The following is a 22,995-nucleotide window of genomic DNA, read 5'->3' on the forward strand; positions in this document are numbered from 1 at the left end:
ACATGTTAGCATTCATTTCCAGAGGTCTATAATAAAAGAGCAGGGATGTGATGCTGAATCTTTATAAGGCACTGGTGAGGCCTCACCTTGAATATTGTGAACAGTTTTGGGCCCCTCATCTTAGAAAGGATGTGCTGGCATTGGAGAGGGTCCAGAGGAGGTTCACAAGGATGATTCACAAGGACGAAAGGGTTATCATACGAGGAACGTTTGAGGGCTCTGGGTCTATACTCTCTGGAATTCAGAAGGATAAGCGGGGGATCTCATTGAAACCCTTTGAATGTTGAAAGGCCTAGACGGAGTAGATGTGGTAAGGACGTTTCCCATGGTGGGGGAGTCTAGGACAAGAGGGTACAGCCTCAGGATAGAGGGGCGCCCTTTCTAAACAGAGATATGGAGAAATTTTTGGAATTTGTTGGTTGCCACGTGCAGCTTTGGAGGCCAGGTCGTTGGGTGTATTTAAAGCAGAGATTAATAGGTTCTTGATTGGAGATTACGGGGAGAAGGCCGGGAACTGGGGTTGAGGAGTATCAGCCATGAGTGAATGGTGGAGCAGACTGGATGGGCCAGATGGCCTGATTCTGCTCCTATGTTTTATGGTCTTATTTCCCCTATACTTCACTTTAGTTACGCCTCCTTGTATTGCAACTTCATTGCTTCCATGTAGGCACCAAAGATATTTTTTCTTTCTTGGTTTAGGTTCCAGTGTGCACTTACAGAACTTTACATAGCTTCTTTGTCTCTTACATAATGTTAATTTTGGCATAAGGATATTACATTTCAATCTTCCATGGCATTTCCCCTTTTTATTAATATTTACGGAGCTGAAATTGGCTGTTTCATTTTGTGGATTTTGTGCATTTTATATATGAAGTGGAACTTTCAGACTAGACTGTCATTACAGAAAAGAATCCTTTAATTCTTAGTGTCAAGTGGGCGACATGCTTCAGATAGTTGCAAAGAAGGTGAAACCTTTTGCGGTTATAAAAAAACAGGCTAAAGCTATCTGATCTGTTTCTTCCCATGAAATTCTCTGGAATTATAAAAGTATACACCAATGTCTTAAAAAATTTATTACTGTTTTATTGGGATCAGTTGTTCTTGGGCTATTAGAAACATAGAAAACCTACAACACATTGCAGGCCCCTCGGCCCACAAAGCTGTGCCGAATGTGTACTTACTTAGGAATTACCTACGGTTACCCGGAGCCCTCTATTTTTCTGAGCTCCATGTACTTGTCCAGGAGTCTCTTAAAAGACCCTATTGTATCTGCCTTCACCACTGTCGCCGGCAGCCCATTCCACGCACTCACCACTCTCTGCATAAAAAACCTACCCCTGACATCTCCTCTGTATCTATTTCCAAGCAACTTAAAACTGTGCCCTCTTGTGCTTGCCATTTCAGCCCTGGGAAAAAGCCTCTGACTATCCACATGGTCAATGCCTCTCATCATCTTGCACACCTCTATCAGGTCAACTCTCATCCTCCATCGCTTCAAGGAGAAAAGGCTGAATTCACTCAACCTATTCTCATAAGGCATGCTTCCCAATCCAGGCAACATTCTTGTAAATCTCCTCTGCACCCTTTCTATGGTTTCCACATCCTTCCTGTAGTGAGGCGACCAGAATTGAATACAGTACTGACCAGGGTCCGATATAGCTGCAACATTACTTTTTGGCTCTAAAACTCAATCTCAGAGTTGATGAAGGCCAATGCACCGTATGCCTTCTTAACCACAGAGTCAACCTACACAGCAGCTTTGAGTGCCCTATGGACTCGGACCCCAAGATCCCTCTGATCCTCCACACTGCCAAGAGTCTTACTGTTAATACCTCATTCTGCCATCATATTTGACCTACCAAAATGAACCACCTCACACTTATTTGGGTTGAACTCCATCTGCCACTTCTCAGCCCAGTTTTGCATCCTATCAATGTTCTGTTGTAACTTCTGACAGCTCTCCACACTATCCACAACACCCCCAACCTCTGTGTCATCAGCAAATTTACTAACCCATCCCTCCACTTCCTCATCCAGGTCACTTATAAAAAATCACAAAGAGTAAGGGTCCCAGAACAGATCCCTGAGGCACTCCACTGGTCACCAACCTCCATGCAGAATATGACCCATCTACAACCACTCTTTGCCTTCTGTGGGCAAGCCAGTTCTGGATACACAAAGCAATTTCCCCTTGGATCACATGCCTACTTACTTTCTCAATAAGTCTTGCATGGGGTGCCTTATCAAATGCCTTGCTGAAATCCATATACATGTAATGCTCAGTTATATTGGCTGGTATATGTCTAGGGGAAATCCCGCCCGGCACTGGCTGGACGCTTTCCGCTGGGTCGGTTGCTGCACCACTGCCACCCAAATCAATTGCAAACACCAATCATCAGCCAGCACTCACAGTACGTTTTATAGATATTACTAAGTCTATGAAATTAATATAAATTCGATACAGAAAAGGAAGTAATGGGGAAAAAAAAGGCGCCAGACTTATCAAAATCCAAGTTCTTCGCGCGCTACCGTTGGAGCTCAGAAATTCCTGATGACCACCCGAATCCTGTCGACTCACGGCTCGGGACCACCCGGAGTGATTGACCGGAGCCTTTCCACACATCCGCCATCCTCCTCGTCTCTCCTCCGACTTCCCGTCTCTCCACCGTCCTCCTCGTCTCTCTCCCGTCCTCCCCGTCTCTCCTCCGACTCCCTGTCTCTCCTCTGACTCCCCCCCCAAAAACCCCGTCCACCGTCCTCCTCCGACTCCCCGTCTCTCCTCTGACTCCCCCCCCAAAAACCCCGTCCACCGTCCTCCTCCGACTCCCCGTCTCTCCTCCGACTCCCCTTCTCTCCTCCGACCCCCCGTCTCTCCTCCGACCCCCCGTCTCTCCTCCGACCCCCCGTCTCTCCACCGTCCTCCTCGTCTCTCCTCCGACTCCCCGCAAAATCCCCCGTTTCCAGTCATATGAGCCAGCGTTATCATCTGAAAAAAAAACGATACATGAACACCCATTGGCTAATAGCACCCTGCTATCTGTATTAACCCAAGCAACTGTCTAGCTAGAGACTGTCTCAGCATTTAACATAACAAAGAATTTAATCCACATACGCAGCAATTTACAAGATTAACATAACAAAGAAGCCATTTTAAATTTAACATACAAAAAAAAAAGACCCCGTACATACACTACATCTACGGCTCTACCTTCATCAATGTGTTTAGTCAGATCCTCAAAAAATTCAATCAGGCTTATAAGGCACGACCTGCCTTTGACAAAGCCATGCTGACTATCCCTAATCATAGTATGCCTCTCCAAATGTTCATCAATCCTGCCTCTTCAGATCTTTCCATCAATTTACCAACCACTGAAGTAAGACTCCCTGGTCTATAATTTCCTGGGCTATCTCTACTCCCTTTCTTGAATAAGGGAACAACATCCACAACTCTCCCATCCCCATTGATGATGCAAAGATCATCGCCAGAGGCTCAGCAATCTCCTCCCTTGCCTTCCACAGTAGCCTGGGGTACATCTCATCCGGTCCCGGTGACTTATCCAACTTGATGCTTTCCAAAAGCTCCAGCACATCCTCCTTCTTAATGTCTATATGCTCAAGCTTTAAAAACCGCTGTAAGTCATTCCTACAATCGCCAAGATCCTTTTCCATAGTGAATACTGAAGCAAAATATTCATTAAGTATCTCTGCTATTTCCTCCAGTTCCATACACACTTTTCAACTGTCACACTTGTTTGGTCCTATTCTCTGAAGTCTTACCCTCTTGCTTTTCACATACTTGTAGAATACCTTGGGGTTTTCCTTAATCCTGCTCTCCTCTCATGGCCTCTTCTGGCTCTCCTAAATTCTCATTCTTAAGCTCCTTCCTACTCGCCTTATAATCTTCTAGATCTTTATCATTACCTAGTGTAATGGCTGTTGCCTGGGGTGAATAGCTGTCGACCCTGCCAAACAGTGCAATTGCTTTGGTGCGGATAAGGTGTGAGTCGCCCAGTGATCAGCCACGACACAAATATGAAACAATATACAAAGTGCAAGTAAAGAATTATATGTAGCCCCCCTGGCCACCCTCAGGGTTGCTCAGCTCGCTGTCGTCTAGGGAAACAGCCTTGGCCCCGCCAAACTGGATAATTCGTTTGTGTGGATGCTGTGTGATGTACCCCACCCTGCCCAAATAACAGACAATACACCAGATGCAATTAAATGATATACAGTTTATAGATATTACTGGAACTATATAATTAATAGAGAATAAAATATAAAAGGAAAATAAAAGCCGCCACACTTATCAAAGTTCAATCTCTTCGTGCACAAAACCGTTGGAGCTCAAGGACCTTCTTCTTCACCCTGCGACCCCCTCGGACCACCTCGACCGGCCGCCTGGGACCAACAATGGTGGTCAACCAGACGCTCCACACGGGTCCGTCTCCGTCTCCTCGCCGAATGCCCTCCTTGGGGTCCGACCCCGTTAGCGGACATCACAGGACATCATCCATCCTCTGTCTCGCTCTCCCACCTTCTGCCCCAAAACCCCGCGCATACAGTGTCTTCAAATACACCAAAACCATAACAACTATCCCAATTGGTTAATATCACCCTCTTATCACCCTCTAAACCAAAACAAGCTGCTAGCGCAAACTTTCTCAGCGTTTAACACAACAAAGCCGCATTCCCCACATTAACATAACAAAGACGTCATTTTAATTAGCCTCCGCAGTAACATGAAAGTCAATACCCCCTTACATATACTTTATAGCAAATTTTGGTGACAGGTTAGTAGCAACAACTAAAAGAAAAGGCACCATATAAGTAACTTATCAGTCTTGTGCACATAATATTTTAATACGTTGGAGCTCATTCCTCCGATTCCATCCACAACATCCTTCTGAGACTCCGGCCACCCTCCGAACCCCCGAGGTCCGGTATCCGCCGCCCTGGAACTGCCGTCTGTTCCTCACACGTCCGCCCTCTGTACTCGCCTCCCGAAAAAGCCCGTGCTCCTCAACTCAGCACACATATACAAGATAACAGAACATGACCTCCATTGGCTATCAAATGAATATAACGCCTCAGAGAAGCCAGTTTGGTAATAAGCGATTAACAGTTAACAGTCCGTCTAGTATTACTGAGAGCCCTACATTCTCCCCCCACTGAAGTAAGTCATGCCCTCATGACGTTCAGATAATTCGCCATCCCTTTCTGTAGAACACACAGCCCAATCCATGTGCAGAAAGCAGTGATCTGACTCCCCAAAACAGTAGTGATCACACCTTTTTCCCTGGGTACTACGTAGGCCAACCTCTCTGGGGGTTTCCGACTCCTCTGAGGCCTACATACCCCCTCGTCTACCCCATTTGCCTCGGACACTACAGGGGACCCTTTGAAACTACGAGGCGAACCGTCCCCCGAGCGGTCACCCAAACCCCTCTGTACCTCAGAACCCTCTATCTCTGGTTCAGGCCCTACATCCTCTCCTCCAGCGCCCTGCGGCACCACAGACTGCCCCTCACTAGCCCCTTCTAACCCAGTGGGGGAAAGGCCAGGAGTCTCTTACTCCATCCCGGGAGCATCAACGAAAGGCAGAATGTACCAACCATCCCAGTCCTCATCTTCTGAATCAGTGTCCCTCACAGGGGATGGGCCCGGGCCCGTGTCTCCCGAGGTAGGCACGTCCTCCACCCTGCGAGGACGCAGAGTCCTGGTACTGAGTGCAGCCGCCTCTTCAGGCTCCTGCTCTACCTGCACATCTTGCTCCAGGGGCAACAGGTGATTCCGATGGAGAATCTTGACAGGCCCCTTTCCATCCTCAGGCTGTACCCGGAAAACCAGCAGGTTTGGCATCTGACTCTCCAGCACATAGGGCGTGGCAGCCCAGCCATCAGCCAGTTTGTGTTTTCCCGGTAATCCCAGATTCCTGATGAGGACTCGGTCTCCCGGCAGGAGTTGAGAGAACTTTACTTTCTGGTCGTACCTCCTCTTATTTCCCTGATTCTGCCGGGCAGCAGTCTCCCCAGCCAACTTGTAAGCTCTTTTCAGTTCTTGCCTCATATCAGACACGTACTTCAAGTAAGGCTTCGGCGACACCTCACCCGCATCAGTCCCGAAAAAAAAGTCAAAGAACCTTGCCTCGCGCCCAAACATAAGATAATAGGGTGAGTAACCAGTAGCTTCATTGCGTGTACAGTTGTAACAGTGAACAAGATGCCCAATATGTCGACTCCAACAATTCTTTTTGCTGATCTCCAGAGTCCCGAGCATGTCTAGTAGTGTCCGATTGAACCTTTCCGGCTGGGGATCACCCTGCGGATGATAGGGTGTGGTCCTTGATTTCTCAACCCCCAGCATGCCCAGTAACTTATAGATGAGTTTGCTCTCAAAGTCTTGTCCCTGGTCACTATGTATCCACTGAGGAAGACCATAATGCAGAAAATACTTCTCCCATAGCACTTTCGCCACTGTAGTCGCCCTCTGATTCCTGGTAGGAAAAGCTTGAGCATACCTTGTGTAGTGGTCCGTGATGACCAAGACATTTGCTGTGTTGCTGGCATCGGGTTCTCTGGACAGGAAATCCATACACACCAGGTCCAAAGGCCCCGCACTCTGCAAGTGGGACAGAGGGGCAGCCTGCCTGGGCAGCGTCTTCCATCGTATGCAACGAATGCAGGACTTGCAGTACTCTTCAACCTCCGTCCTCTTTCGGGACCAGTAAAACCGATCCTTGAGCAATCCATAGGTCTTTTCCACCCCCAAATGTCCAGAGTCATCATGGAAGGACTTCTTCCGATACTTCTCCGGCAGGACCATCTGCCAACACCGAGGTCGGTCCGCTGCACAGTGGCCACTTCCTCAGGGCTTAACCCTGGCAGCTGCGTTGTCTTCAGAGCAGTCATGTCACAGTACACTAGGGGCAGAGCGTCATCAGATGCCCCCAATGAGTCCACTGCTCGATCTGGCCTCTCCTTCTCCTCAGCCTGCACGGATAGCAAAGTGGCACATTGCCTTCACCCCGGATGCACGAACACTCTACCACTCCTCGTCCTTCCCCGGCTCCTCATGGTCCCGTCGGGACAGCGCATCTGCGTCGACATTCCGGCTCCCCGGCCGGTACTTCGGGCTGAAATCATATGAAGACAAAGCTGCCAGCCACTGATGTCCTGTGGCATCCAGTTTCGCCGAGGTCAAGATGTAGGTGAGCGGGTTGTTTGTCCGCACCTCAAACTTGGCCCCGTAGAGATAGTCACTCAGCTTATTCACCACCGCCCATTTCAACGCCAAGAACTCCAACTTGTGAGTGGGATAGTTTCTCTCTGAAGGTGACAAACTCCGGCTGACAAACGCTACAGGCCTCAGGCCAGCGCCCTGATCCTGATATAGAACGGCCCTTAATCCCTCATGACTGGCGTCAGTGTGTAGCACATAGGGCAGTTGGGGGTCTGCAAAAGCCAGCACTGGCGCCTGAGTCAGCATCTCCTTCAATGACTAGAAAGCCGCTTCACATTTGTCATCCCATCTCTGTCCGAAGGGCTCTGACGGGTTCAAATATTCTTCAACCTCCCGTCCTTTCTTCCCTTTCCCCCTCTGTCCCAGGGGAGGGCAGCCACGCAGAAGCTGGTTCAAGGGATGACTCACCTTGGCATAGCCCTTCACGAATCTCCGATAGTATCCACAGAACCCCAGGAATGAGCGCAGAGCACTCACGGTCTGGGGCTTCGGCCAGGCAGATCTTAGCCAGGTTGGTTGCTACACCATGCTGCGAGACAGTGTGTCCAACGTAGCTAACAGACGTCTGGCAGAACTGGCGCTTGTCCAGGGAAAGCTTCAACCCTTCCTGCTTCAGCTGGTTGAGCACCTTCATTAGCCTTGCTTCGTGTTCTTCCAAGGTGGATCCAAATACTATGAGGTCATCCAAATACTATGAGGTCATGCACATTGAGCAGGTTCATATCCACCACTGTCTTCTCCATGACCCTCTGGAAGGTGGCAGTGGCCCCCGATATGCCCTGGGGCATCCGTTTGAACTGGTAAAAGCCCAAAGGGCAAATGAAGGCCGTCTTCTTCTTATCGGCCTCACTCATCGGGATCTGTTAATATCCAGTCCTCAAATTCAGCACGCTAAACCACTTCGCCCCACTCAGACAGGCCAGCGCATCTTCCACCCGGGGGACCGTGTACTGATCAGGGACCATGCGCTGGTTCAGTGTTCTATAATTCACACACATACGTACCTTCCCATTCTTCTTCCGGGCCACTATGATAGGAGATGCATATGGACTTCGGAACTCCGTGATGATCCCAGCGTCCTCCAACTTGCCCAAGTGCTGCCGCACGTCTTCCACATCTGCAGGGGCCAGTCGCTGTGATCATTCTCTAAACGGAGTATCCTCAGTCACCCGTATGGTGTGGCGAGTGCTCCTGGAATAACCCACATCAAACTCGTCAAGGGGAAAACATCTGTCATCGTCAACATCTTCTCCACCAGCCTCCGCTTCCAACCCTCTGGCACAGGTGATGCCCCAAAGTTAAAAACTTCAGCAGTCAACTTAGGCCTTTTTCCCGACTGCTCTCCCCCAACTGGCCTCACGGGGGCGCTATGCATCACCGTCACCAGGAACAAATAAGGCACTCCTCACTTAAAGGTGACCTCCCGTGCAGTAGTGTTCCTGATGATCACCACCAGCCTGCGTGCCTGTACCACCGAGGGCTTCTGCAACTCAGGTCGCACCAGCACCCCAGCAGGGAACCTCGACTCCTCCTCGAGATCTTCTGGGGTGTCCACTAAAAGTGCTTCACCCTCAGGCACCCCCAGGAATCTAGGGATCCCCATCACTCTCGCTACTTCACCGGCAGCACCACCCTGGGCTTCAACTGGGCACAACACACAGTGCCTCTTTCACACGCCGTGTCTAGCCCAGGGTGACCCCACGCTTCCTCAAAAGCAACTCGGAACACTGGGTGCACTGACAGGGTCTCCAAAAAGTCTTCATCCGCCTTCTCCTTGCAGGCTCCCAGGAGTCCCCGCACAATAGGGGTGTTGGTCCCCACCACAATTGACAGTCTCACCAGGGTCTGGGCAAACCAGTACCAGGGCCTCATGAGCCTCAGACACCCCCACTTCAGCTTCCAGGAACCCCAGTTTCACAGACAAATAGCCATTGTATGGGTAATCACCATCACTGATGCCCCAAATCTCCAATGTACTGAAAGGTGTCAGGGGTAAATGCGCCAGATACTGATTGTAGAACGACTGGTACAGTAATGTGACCTGCGATCCTGTGTCGAGTATGGCTTTTGCATCTAATCCCTCGATCCGTATCGACACGCTGGATCGGGGCCCCACCAATCCTTCTGGGATAGGGTCTTTTCCTCTCGAGGGTCCCACGGCACATTGTTGGGAATGTATTTTCCCAGAGACTCCAGTCCGTTGCCTCACTGAGTCTCCTCTAAGCTTCCTGACCCCCCTTCCTGCTGGGACACCCGGGGACTCTCGCTACGAGGGGCTCCCTGCCGTTCACATTGCAGCCTGAAGTGCCCCTCTTCCCTGCAGTTCTAGCGCACGCCTCGCCTCCCGGGACCCCGGCCTCTGCCTGGCCTCAGTGCCGTCCATCCCTTCTGGGAGGGGCCTTCTCCACTAGTCCTCTCCTGCGGAGGGACCCCACCTGCTGCAACCCCCTTCTGTGTCTCCCGCGTGGAGCTGGCCCCTGTAATTTCTGGACAAGGGGCTACTACCGAGGACTGTACCTTGTTAACAGAGCCTTTTTCCGCTTCCAATTTGTCCTCCTCTTCCCTGACCTCTCGGAGCAACTGTACAGAAGACGGGGTGGGGGGGCGGACACGCTCTACGAGACTGCCCGAGGCTCTTAGCTATCGCATCATGTCTCTGCATGCCCCTGACTACCTGGTCGATCCTTATCCGATCCACCTCAGTGGCCGAAATGACCCTCCGGCGCCTCAAGCAATTAATCCTACGCTCAAGTTGGAGGGGATACTCAGAAAGCTTTTCTCCTTTCTCCTGACGCAGATTCTGAATTCCCCCTAAAAGCTCCACCAGGCTTCCCGTCACCCCTAACACCTCCTCTAGGGTGACCAGACACTTCCTCCAAGAAGCCAGGGGCTGATTATTTCTCACCCCTTTTACCACCTCAGCTGCCGCCCTTCTCAAACTGTCCCCCAATCTTTACCGCTTCTCCTCCTCAGAACACTGTCACTCACCTAGCAACTGAGAGGTATGTCCTACCCAGGACTTGTAATCATCTTCCCCATCGAAGATGGGGGTCCTCCCTGAGAAAATTCTTAACTTCTGTCGCAGACCCACCGCCCGGTTCACCAAAGAGTTGATGGCTGAGGCCAACTCTGAGCCTCCCCCTTCCATGGGGAATGAGAACTAATTGCATTCTCCAAATCTGACCACTCCCTTCCTTCATCCCTCAAAAACGATTGGACCCGCTCTCTAAAATCTCCGCCTCTAGCTTTGGGCAACTCCTCTGGTGTATCTTCAAACCCTTCCTCTGTGACAGTGTGCACGCCCCATGGCCCTGCCTCACCTACGTCACCGATAGACTGGGGCAGTCCCAATTCCTTGACGTCAGCACCCGTCTGTATCAGCACAAAGGCTGAGTTCCCCGTTTTACCAATCTTTCTATTTACAATCTCAACCTTACTGATAGCTCTGACTGTACTCAGACATCAAATTAACACATCATCCGGTGTACGTATGTTCACCCCACTTAATACGCAGGCAGGAGTAACCGGGACATCCTCGATCTCACACCAAAGTTCGATCTTATCCGCGTCCATCCCTTTTAATTTAACCCGGGTGACTTACCCCTTATCCTGACAGAATTCAAGTCCGCGGGATGAGTCCCCAAATGTAATGGCCGTTGCCCCACTGACTCCCGTTGCCTAGGGTGAATAGCCGTCGACCCCACCAAACAGTGCAATTGCTTTGGTGCGGATAAGGTGTGAGTTGCCCAATGATCAGCCACGACACAAATATGAAATGATATACTAAGTGCGAGTAAAGAATTATACTTTATAGCAAATTTTGGTGTTGGGTTATTAGCAACAACTACAAGAAAAGGCACCATATAAGTAACTTATCACTCTTGTACACATAATATTTTAATACGTTGGAGCTCACGCCTCTGATTTGATCCACAACGTCCTTCCGAGACTCCGGCCACCCTCTGAACCCCCGAGGTCCGGTATCCGCCGTCCGTTCCTCACACGTACATCCTCTCTGCTCGCCTCCCGAAAAAGCCCGCGCTCCTCAACTCAGCACACATATACAAGGTAACAGAACATGACTTCCATTGGCTATCAAATGAATACAGTTTCCATTATCGCACTTTATAAGCCAAACATTGCTGTTACAGAGAACCTCTTGCTCAGCAGGTAACAGTACGAGAAGCCCTTTTAATATAACACCTCAGAGAAGCCAGTTTGGTAATAAGCGATTAACAGTTAACAGTCCGTCTAGTATTACTGAGAGCCCTACACTAGAATTTTGAACCTTTCATAAGGTTTTCTTTTCTTTTTGACTAGATTCTCAGCAGCCTTTGTACACCTCAGTTCCTGTATCCTACCATCCTTTCCCTGTTTCACTGGAACATACCTATGCAGAACACCACGCAAATATCCCCTGAACATTTGCCACATTTCTGCCATGCATTTCCCCGAGAACATCTTTTTCCAATTTATGCTTCCAAGTTCCTGCCTGATAGCTTCATATTTCCCCTTACTCCAATTAAATGCTTTCCTAAGTTGTCTGTTCCTTTCCCTCTCCAACACTATGGTAAAGGAGATAGAATTGTGATCACCTCTCCAAAATGCTCTCCCACTGAGAGACCTGACACCTGACCAGGTTCATTTCCGAGTACCAGATCAAGTACAGCCCCTGCTGTTGTATGCTTATGTACATATTGTGTCAGGAAACCTTTCTGAACACACCTAACATACTCCACCCCAGCTAAACATCATGCTCTGGGGAGATGCCAATCAATATCTGGGAAATTAAAATCTCCCACCATAACAACATTGTTATTGTTGCACCTTTCCAGAATCTGTCTCCCGATCTGCTCCTCGATATCCCTGTTACTATTGAGTGGTCTATAAAAAAACACCCATTTATTGACCCCTTCTTGTTTTTAACTTCCACCCACACAGACTCCATAGATAATCCCTCCTGGCCTTCCTCCTTTTCTGCAGCCATGACATTATCTCTGATCAGTGCCATGCCCCCATCTCTTTTGCCTCTCTCCCTGTCCTTTCTGAAACATCTAAAGCCTGGCACTTGAAGTAACCATTCTTGCCCCTGAACCATACAAGTCTCTGTAATGGTCACCACATCATAGCTCCAAATACTGATCCACACTCTAAGCTCATCCGCTTTGTTCATAATGCTTCTTGCATGAAAATAGACACATCTCAAACTGAGTGTATCCCTTCTCTATCACCTGCCTGTCCTCCCTCTCACACTGTCTCCAAGCTTTCTCTATTACTCCTCCATTACTTAGCATGATGGCTGTGTCTAAAAATATCACTGAGATTGACCAGGGAAAAGTGTTTATTTCAGTGGAGAATGAATGGAACTGAAAAGGGAGGGCACTGAGAGAAATGGGGTGTAACAACCTGAGGAGGGGAGAAAAGATTTCTGTTGTAGGAATTTATTTTTGTTAGGAGGAGTTGAGATTGAAGGCAAGCTATGAATTGAGAGTGTGTTCTTGCTTTTGGATACTTGAAAGGCCAGAGTTTGGAGCTGTGGGTGGAGGCAGGTGATCAGTTGATCAATCGTGGAGTGGAAAGACAAAGGTGCAGGCTTGTAGAAAGGAGGATAAGAAAGACTCGAGACTCACTCTGGCTGAAATGCACTACAGTGATCTGTATAACCCCAAAATGACCTTCCATGTCTTCTCTGTAAGATTGTTGCTTTCACCTCCATAACGTTACTGACCTTTACTCCTACAGTTAATCCCCATCCAGTCATTAAGACACCAGTACACATGTATTCTCTTGGTCTGACTTTCTTCCTCCTTCATCTACAAAGTTTAATTCTTTGAAAACCCTGCTGCTTTGGTTAAGTCCTTCATCAATTCTTTCTGTGTAGTTAACCCACAGTCAATTAAACCACACTTTATTAAGTACATTTCTACCCCTAATTAATGCAAGTATAATACTATGCAAAAATCTTAGGCACCCTAGCTTTTTATATGTGGTTTCAGATGGTATGGTCTCCACAGAGCCCTGATCTCAACATTATCAAGGCTGTCCGGGATTACCTGGAGCAAGGGAGACAGGCAAAGTCTGCAGAACTCAAGTTCTCCAAGACGCTTAGAACAAATTATCAGTCAATTTTCTTATAAAGATGCGCAACAGTGCATCTAAGAGAATTGACGCAGTTTTAAAGGCATCATCTGTAGTGGGCACTTTGGTTGGTCACGCCCAATATTGATTTGATTTATATTTCAACTCAATTCGTCCCGACATACGTGATGAATAAACTCTTCTCAGACTTCCAGCCGGGTGCAGTAATCTATTTTAACTGACATTTTGATAACAAACTCTGCCATCTTCATGAAGATCGAGTACATAGTTTTTGTTTCTTCACAGTTCACTGTCAAAGGGAACTGTATTAGTCTGTTCAATGTCGAAGGGATCTGTAGTTAGTCACTTCACTGTTCGATGTCGAAGGGATCTGTAGTTAGTCACTTCACTGTTCGATGTCGAAGGGATCTGTAGTTAGTCACTTCACTGTTCGATGTCGAAGGGACCTGTAGTTAGTCACTTCACTGTTCGATGTCGAAGGGATCTGTAGTTAGTCCGTTCACTGTTCGATGTCGAAGGGATCTGTAGTTAGTCCGTTCACTGTTCGATGTCGAAGGGATCTGTAGTTAGTCCGTTCACTGTTCGATGTCGAAGGGATCTGTAGTTAGTCCGTTCACTGTTCGATGTCGAAGGGATCTGTAGTTAGTCCGTTCACTGTTCGATGTCGAAGGGATCTGTAGTTAGTCCGTTCACTGTTCGATGTCGAAGGGATCTGTAGTTAGTCCGTTCACTGTTCGATGTCGAAGGGATCTGTAGTTAGTCCGTTCACTGTTCGATGTCGAAGGGATCTGTAGTTAGTCCGTTCACTGTTCGATGTCGAAGGGATCTGTAGTTAGTCCGTTCACTGTTCGATGTCGAAGGGATCTGTAGTTAGTCCGTTCACTGTTCGATGTCGAAGGGATCTGTAGTTAGTCCGTTCACTGTTCGATGTCGAAGGGATCTGTAGTTAGTCCGTTCACTGTTCGATGTCGAAGGGATCTGTAGTTAGTCCGTTCACTGTTCGATGTCGAAGGGATCTGTAGTTAGTCCGTTCACTGTTCACTGTCAATGGGAACTGCACTTAGTCCCTTCATTGTTAACTTTCGAAGGAACTGTATTAGTCCCTTCACCATTTACTGTCCAAGGGAACTGTATTTAGTCCCTTCAGTGTCCACTTTCGAAGTGATCTGTACTTCATCCCTTGACTGTTCACTGTCAAAGGGAGCTGCATTCGTCCCTTCACCATTTACTGTCCAAGGGAACTCGACTTAGTCCCTTCGGTGTTCACTGTCGAAGGGAAGTGTACTTTGTCCCCTGACTGTTCACTGTCGAAGCGAGCTGCATTAGTCTTTTCCTCATTCACTGTCCAAGGGAACTGTACTTAGTCTGTTCACTGTTCACAGTCGAATGGAAGTGTATAAGTCCCTTCACTGTTCACTGGTGATGGGATCTGTGCTTAGTCCCTTCACTGTTCACTGATGAAGAGAACTGTATAAGTCCCTTTACTGTTCACTGTCGATGGGATCTGTACTTAGTCTGTTCACAGTCGAATGGAAGTGTATTAGTCCCTTTGCTGCTTACTGTCGAAGGGAAGTGTGTTAGTCCCTTCACTGTTCGCCGTCAAGTTTCTGCTGTTCAATTCACTATAGGAGCATACCAATAAACTAATATCATAACTGGTTTGCTAATACCTTTGGTCTGAATGTTGAATTTTCCAACCCACACCCTCTGTGTTACTTTCCCGCTCGCACCTGCCCACCCAGGTTTTCTCTCCTTTTTGTTCCGTTTTCACCCATTCCTCTCATTATCAAGACATTTAATCCACCCCCTTACCTGTTTCTGTTCTCACCAACTCACCCTTATCTGATTTCATCTGTCACCTTCCAGCCTCTATCTTTATCCTTCCCCTTTCTACTGCATACCAGATCTACCTGCCAAGCTTTTCCCCTTATCTGTTTCCAATGACCACCTTGCAGCCTTGACACAATCACTTCTCCCTCCTCCTGATCTGGCTTCACTGACCTGTCCCCACCTAGTCTGGTTCCACCGATCACCTCACGGCCTCTGTCTCTCTTCTGTATGGTGGCTTCTTAGTCTGGATGCAAGACCTTGACCTGAAACATTGCCCGACATTTTGCCTCTTTAATCTTGATTTCATGCAGCTTTGCCCCACGTTGCAGTCTCTGGTATCTCTGAACCGAAGGATGGATGTGAATTGTTCACCAATTGCGTTTGATTTTGCATTCCAGGTCTACAACTTGACAACGATGGAGTACATACTCGTTGAGTATGCCTGCGGTTTTGCCTTTTTAGGAAATAATTTAATTCAGGTACGAACCTTCATTCTTTGCTGAATGTTGGAGGGGGCAGTCAGTAAGCTGTTTCGATAGAAATTTGACACCTTGCAAGTTGATTTTGTTTGTTGAAGCTAAACTTTACTCGAACCCGTCATTTTAGCCACATGACATGGAGCAACGATCATATTGTAGGAGGAGACTAGAATTGGTGAGAGGAGATGCTGCAGCTTCTCAGAATGCTGCCGGGTTCCAGCAGGAAGTGAAACAAAATGGCCTTGACTGGCTTAGAGTTAAGCTTTTGTAGCACAAGACAGTAGATGTTATTTTGAGCTGCTTCCCTGAATTCTATCAAGTTTGTGTGTGTGTGCACGCTTGTATATTTGTGTGTGTGTGCACGCACACGCTTTGTCGTGTGAGGCAGCAGATTACAGTAGCTCCATTTGGACATTATTTACCATGTTTCTTTCATTTGTTTTTGTACTGGCTAGCAAAACTGAAAAACAAACAGACCTCCTGGCTCTTGGGATACTTTATTTCATCAAGTGCTTTGACTGAGTATTAGAGGCAATATTCTATATACGAGGGAGCAGCTGCTGGCAGCTGGGAAGCAACTTTTGTTTTCCAGCATAAGGTCGATATTCCAGACGAGCTGAGATGGAGGTACCAAGGTTGCCGATTGGGTTTAAAAAGTGGTGCAACAAGAGATGGAGATATAGACCATATCTCCCATCTATCATCATGGGGAATGTAAGATCACTGGCAAATAAAATGGAGGAACTAGTAATACTCACAAGGACACAGAATGAATACCGGGAATGCAGCATTATATGTTTGACCGAGACATGGCTACATGAGTGTGCATTAGTGTGCAAACTTAAAGCACACGGTATTGGGGGTAAGGTATTGATGTGGATGGAGAATTGGTTAGCAGACAGGAAGCAAAGAGTGGGAATAAACGGGACCTTTTCAGAATGGCAGGCGGTGACTAGTGGGGTACCGCAAGGCTCAGTGCTGGGACCCCAGTTGTTTACAATATATATTAATGACTTGGATGAGGGAATTAAATGCAGCATCTCCAAGTTTGCAGATGACACGAAGCTGGGTGGCAGTGTTAGCTGTGAGGAGGATGCTAAGAGGATGCAGAGTGACTTGGATAGGTTGGGTGAGTGGGCAAATTCATGGCAGATGCAATTTAATGTGGATAAATGTGAAGTTATCCACTTTGGTGGCAAAAATAGGAAAACAGATTATTATCTGAATGGTGGCTGATTAGGAAAAGGGGAGGTGCAACGAAACCTGGGTGTCATTATACACCAGTCATTGAAAGTGGGCATGCGGATACAGCAGGCGGTGAAAAAGGCGAATGGTATGCTGGCACTTATAGCGAGAGGATTCGAGTACAGGAGCAGGGAGGTACTACTGCAGTTGTACAAGGCCTTGGTGAGACCACACCTGGAGTATTGTGTGCAGTTTTGGTCCCCTAATCTGAGGAAAGACATCCTTGCCATAGAAGGAGTACAAAGAAGGTTCACCAGATTGATTCCTGGGATGGCAGGACTTTCATATGAAGAAAGACTGGATGAACTGGGCTTGTACTCGTTGGAATTTAGAAGATTGAGGGGGGATCTGATTAAAACGTATAAAATCCTAAAGGGATTGGACAGGCTAGATGCAGGAAGATTGTTCCCGATGTTGGGGAAGTCCAGAACGAGGGGTCACAGTTTGAGGATAGAGGGGAAGCCTTTTAGGACCGAGATTAGGAAAAACTTCTTCACACAGAGAGTGGTGAATCTGTGGAATTCTCTGCCACAGGAAACAGTTGAGGCCAGTTCATTGGCTATATTTAAGAGGGAGTTAGATATGGCCCTTGTGGCTATGGGGGTCAGGGGGTATGGAGAGAAGGCAGGTACAGGGTTCTGAGTTGGATGATCAGCCATGATCATAATAAATGGCGGTGCAGGCTCGAAGGGCCGAATGGCCTACTCCTGCACCTATTTTCTATGTTTCTATGTCTATGTTACTATGAGTAAATCCCAGATTCCTATGGGTTCTCAGTGCTACGAGTAGACAGACTTGATCTACACTGTGGTAAGAGGAAGGGAGGTGGGCTTGCTTTGTGTGTGAACAATAGATGGTGTAACAATAGATGATGTTTGCTGTGAGTTTGCATCTGTTTTATCTGCTGTGTGAGTTCAGCCATGCCATATTGCTTGTTGTCTACATTCTGCCTTCCCAATTACGGCATGTGATGTCATACACACTACCATCGTGAGACTCCAGACTCAACATCCCAATGCATTTATTCCAGTATTGTGAGACTTCAACTATGTTTCTGTCTCGACGACCCTACCCACTTTCAATCAGTTCGTCAAGTGTCAAACAAGAAAATAACCCACTGGATTCCTTGTATGCAAATGTTAAAGATACATGCAGCTCCATAGCTTTCTCCCCCACTTGGAAGATCAGATCACAGCCTGGTTTACCTCATGCCCAAAGTATAGCAACAGCTAGCTACCATTGAGATAGTAAAGAAATGGTTGCCAGAAGCTGTCGAGGCCTTGAAGGGCTGCCCTGAGGTTACTGACTGGAAAATACTTTTTGAGCCATGTGGGGAGGACATTAACGGACTTACTGATTGCATCACTGGCCTCATCAACTTCTGTGTGGACACTAATACCATCAAGGATTGTTCGCTGCTTCCCTAACAACAAGTCATGGGTCACCAGTGATCTAAAAGCTCTTCTCAACCAGAAAAAGAGCCTTTAGATCAGGAGACAGGGAGGAACTGAAACGTGCAGAGGGAACTAAAGGAGATGATCAAGGTGGCTGAAGAGATGGGAGAGAGCTGGAGAAGAAGTTTGGGCAGAGTAGCACATAGGAGATGGGGAGAAGCATGAAGAATGTCAATCAGCCTAGCTGTAGAGGCTCAGAATGTAACGTGAATGGGTTAATGGGTTTGACAATCGCCCTCCTGTTCACATCCCCCTTCAGCACTCCCATCCAGGTGCAGAGGCACCCAAAGCTCTCTCAGCACCAACGCCTTCTCTCCTCCCTCCTCCCCCCACCCCACCCTGCACCTCAACGTACCAACTGCTATTTTCCTGATCTTCAACTCTCCCTAGCTGTAGAGGCTCAGAATGTAACGTGAATGGGTTAATGGGTTTGACAATCGCCCTCCTGTTCACATCCCCCTTCAGCACTCCCATCCAGGTGCAGAGGCACCCAAAGCTCTCTCAGCACCAACGCCTTCTCTCCTCCCTCCTCCCCCCACCCCACCCTGCACCTCAACGTACCAACTGCTATTTTCCTGATCTTCAACTCTCCCTAGCTGTAGAGGCTCAGAATGTAACGTGAATGGGTTAATGGGTTTGACAATCGCCCTCCTGTTCACATCCCCCTTCAGCACTCCCATCCAGGTGCAGAGGCACCCAAAGCTCTCTCAGCACCAACGCCTTCTCTCCTCCCTCCTCCCCCCACCCCACCCTGCACCTCAACGTACCAACTGCTATTTTCCTGATCTTCAACTCTCCCTAGCTGTAGAGGCTCAGAATGTAACGTGAATGGGTTAATGGGTTTGACAATCGCCCTCCTGTTCACATCCCCCTTCAGCACTCCCATCCAGGTGCAGAGGCACCCAAAGCTCTCTCAGCACCAACGCCTTCTCTCCTCCCTCCTCCCCCCACCCCACCCTGCACCTCAACGTACCAACTGCTATTTTCCTGATCTTCAACTCTCCCTAGCTGTAGAGGCTCAGAATGTAACGTGAATGGGTTAATGGGTTTGACAATCGCCCTCCTGTTCACATCCCCCTTCAGCACTCCCATCCAGGTGCAGAGGCACCCAAAGCTCTCTCAGCACCAACGCCTTCTCTCCTCCCTCCTCCCCCCACCCCACCCTGCACCTCAACGTACCAACTGCTATTTTCCTGATCTTCAACTCTCCCTAGCTGTAGAGGCTCAGAATGTAACGTGAATGGGTTAATGGGTTTGACAATCGCCCTCCTGTTCACATCCCCCTTCAGCACTCCCATCCAGGTGCAGAGGCACCCAAAGCTCTCTCAGCACCAACGCCTTCTCTCCTCCCTCCTCCCCCCACCCCACCCTGCACCTCAACGTACCAACTGCTATTTTCCTGATCTTCAACTCTCCCTAGCTGTAGAGGCTCAGAATGTAACGTGAATGGGTTAATGGGTTTGACAATCGCCCTCCTGTTCACATCCCCCTTCAGCACTCCCATCCAGGTGCAGAGGCACCCAAAGCTCTCTCAGCACCAACGCCTTCTCTCCTCCCTCCTCCCCCCACCCCACCCTGCACCTCAACGTACCAACTGCTATTTTCCTGATCTTCAACTCTCCCTAGCTGTAGAGGCTCAGAATGTAACGTGAATGGGTTAATGGGTTTGACAATCGCCCTCCTGTTCACATCCCCCTTCAGCACTCCCATCCAGGTGCAGAGGCACCCAAAGCTCTCTCAGCACCAACGCCTTCTCTCCTCCCTCCTCCCCCCACCCCACCCTGCACCTCAACGTACCAACTGCTATTTTCCTGATCTTCAACTCTCCCAAGCTGTAGAGGCTCAGAATGTAACGTGAATGGGTTAATGGGTTTGACAATCGCCCTCCTGTTCACATCCCCCTTCAGCACTCCCATCCAGGTGCAGAGGCACCCAAAGCTCTCTCAGCACCAACGCCTTCTCTCCTCCCTCCTCCCCCCACCCCACCCTGCACCTCAACGTACCAACTGCTATTTTCCTGATCTTCAACTCTCCCTAGCTGTAGAGGCTCAGAATGTAACGTGAATGGGTTAATGGGTTTGACAATCGCCCTCCTGTTCACATCCCCCTTCAGCACTCCCATCCAGGTGCAGAGGCACCCAAAGCTCTCTCAGCACCAACGCCTTCTCTCCTCCCTCCTCCCCCCACCCCACCCTGCACCTCAACGTACCAACTGCTATTTTCCTGATCTTCAACTCTCCCTAGCTGTAGAGGCTCAGAATGTAACGTGAATGGGTTAATGGGTTTGACAATCGCCCTCCTGTTCACATCCCCCTTCAGCACTCCCATCCAGGTGCAGAGGCACCCAAAGCTCTCTCAGCACCAACGCCTTCTCTCCTCCCTCCTCCCCCCACCCCACCCTGCACCTCAACGTACCAACTGCTATTTTCCTGATCTTCAACTCTCCCTAGCTGTAGAGGCTCAGAATGTAACGTGAATGGGTTAATGGGTTTGACAATCGCCCTCCTGTTCACATCCCCCTTCAGCACTCCCATCCAGGTGCAGAGGCACCCAAAGCTCTCTCAGCACCAACGCCTTCTCTCCTCCCTCCTCCCCCCACCCCACCCTGCACCTCAACGTACCAACTGCTATTTTCCTGATCTTCAACTCTCCCAAGCTGTAGAGGCTCAGAATGTAACGTGAATGGGTTAATGGGTTTGACAATCGCCCTCCTGTTCACATCCCCCTTCAGCACTCCCATCCAGGTGCAGAGGCACCCAAAGCTCTCTCAGCACCAACGCCTTCTCTCCTCCCTCCTCCCCCCACCCCACCCTGCACCTCAACGTACCAACTGCTATTTTCCTGATCTTCAACTCTCCCAAGCTGTAGAGGCTCAGAATGTAACGTGAATGGGTTAATGGGTTTGACAATCGCCCTCCTGTTCACATCCCCCTTCAGCACTCCCATCCAGGTGCAGAGGCACCCAAAGCTCTCTCAGCACCAACGCCTTCTCTCCTCCCTCCTCCCCCCACCCCACCCTGCACCTCAACGTACCAACTGCTATTTTCCTGATCTTCAACTCTCCCTAGCTGTAGAGGCTCAGAATGTAACGTGAATGGGTTAATGGGTTTGACAATCGCCCTCCTGTTCACATCCCCCTTCAGCACTCCCATCCAGGTGCAGAGGCACCCAAAGCTCTCTCAGCACCAACGCCTTCTCTCCTCCCTCCTCCCCCCACCCCACCCTGCACCTCAACGTACCAACTGCTATTTTCCTGATCTTCAACTCTCCCAAGCTGTAGAGGCTCAGAATGTAACGTGAATGGGTTAATGGGTTTGACAATCGCCCTCCTGTTCACATCCCCCTTCAGCACTCCCATCCAGGTGCAGAGGCACCCAAAGCTCTCTCAGCACCAACGCCTTCTCTCCTCCCTCCTCCCCCCACCCCACCCTGCACCTCAACGTACCAACTGCTATTTTCCTGATCTTCAACTCTCCCTAGCTGTAGAGGCTCAGAATGTAACGTGAATGGGTTAATGGGTTTGACAATCGCCCTCCTGTTCACATCCCCCTTCAGCACTCCCATCCAGGTGCAGAGGCACCCAAAGCTCTCTCAGCACCAACGCCTTCTCTCCTCCCTCCTCCCCCCACCCCACCCTGCACCTCAACGTACCAACTGCTATTTTCCTGATCTTCAACTCTCCCTAGCTGTAGAGGCTCAGAATGTAACGTGAATGGGTTAATGGGTTTGACAATCGCCCTCCTGTTCACATCCCCCTTCAGCACTCCCATCCAGGTGCAGAGGCACCCAAAGCTCTCTCAGCACCAACGCCTTCTCTCCTCCCTCCTCCCCCCACCCCACCCTGCACCTCAACGTACCAACTGCTATTTTCCTGATCTTCAACTCTCCCTAGCTGTAGAGGCTCAGAATGTAACGTGAATGGGTTAATGGGTTTGACAATCGCCCTCCTGTTCACATCCCCCTTCAGCACTCCCATCCAGGTGCAGAGGCACCCAAAGCTCTCTCAGCACCAACGCCTTCTCTCCTCCCTCCTCCCCCCACCCCACCCTGCACCTCAACGTACCAACTGCTATTTTCCTGATCTTCAACTCTCCCAAGCTGTAGAGGCTCAGAATGTAACGTGAATGGGTTAATGGGTTTGACAATCGCCCTCCTGTTCACATCCCCCTTCAGCACTCCCATCCAGGTGCAGAGGCACCCAAAGCTCTCTCAGCACCAACGCCTTCTCTCCTCCCTCCTCCCCCCACCCCACCCTGCACCTCAACGTACCAACTGCTATTTTCCTGATCTTCAACTCTCCCAAGCTGTAGAGGCTCAGAATGTAACGTGAATGGGTTAATGGGTTTGACAATCGCCCTCCTGTTCACATCCCCCTTCAGCACTCCCATCCAGGTGCAGAGGCACCCAAAGCTCTCTCAGCACCAACGCCTTCTCTCCTCCCTCCTCCCCCCACCCCACCCTGCACCTCAACGTACCAACTGCTATTTTCCTGATCTTCAACTCTCCCAAGCTGTAGAGGCTCAGAATGTAACGTGAATGGGTTAATGGGTTTGACAATCGCCCTCCTGTTCACATCCCCCTTCAGCACTCCCATCCAGGTGCAGAGGCACCCAAAGCTCTCTCAGCACCAACGCCTTCTCTCCTCCCTC

The 22,995-nt window shown here is 49.2% G+C and overlaps 1 protein-coding gene across 1 annotated transcript in view; it reads left to right on the top strand.

Annotated features, from left to right (window-relative positions):
- The window catches only part of LOC134341008 (uncharacterized), a 257,807-nt gene that overhangs the window by 92,522 nt on the left and 142,290 nt on the right, over positions 1-22,995 (top strand). Inside the window, exon 18 of the mRNA XM_063038698.1 lies at positions 15,567-15,647. Within this exon, the coding sequence (XP_062894768.1) occupies positions 15,567-15,647 (81 nt within the window). The remainder of the gene's footprint in view (positions 1-15,566; positions 15,648-22,995) is intronic.

The sequence above is a fragment of the Mobula hypostoma genome, chromosome X2, assembly GCF_963921235.1.
Source record: "Mobula hypostoma chromosome X2, sMobHyp1.1, whole genome shotgun sequence".
NCBI classification, from domain to species: domain Eukaryota; kingdom Metazoa; phylum Chordata; class Chondrichthyes; order Myliobatiformes; family Myliobatidae; genus Mobula; species Mobula hypostoma.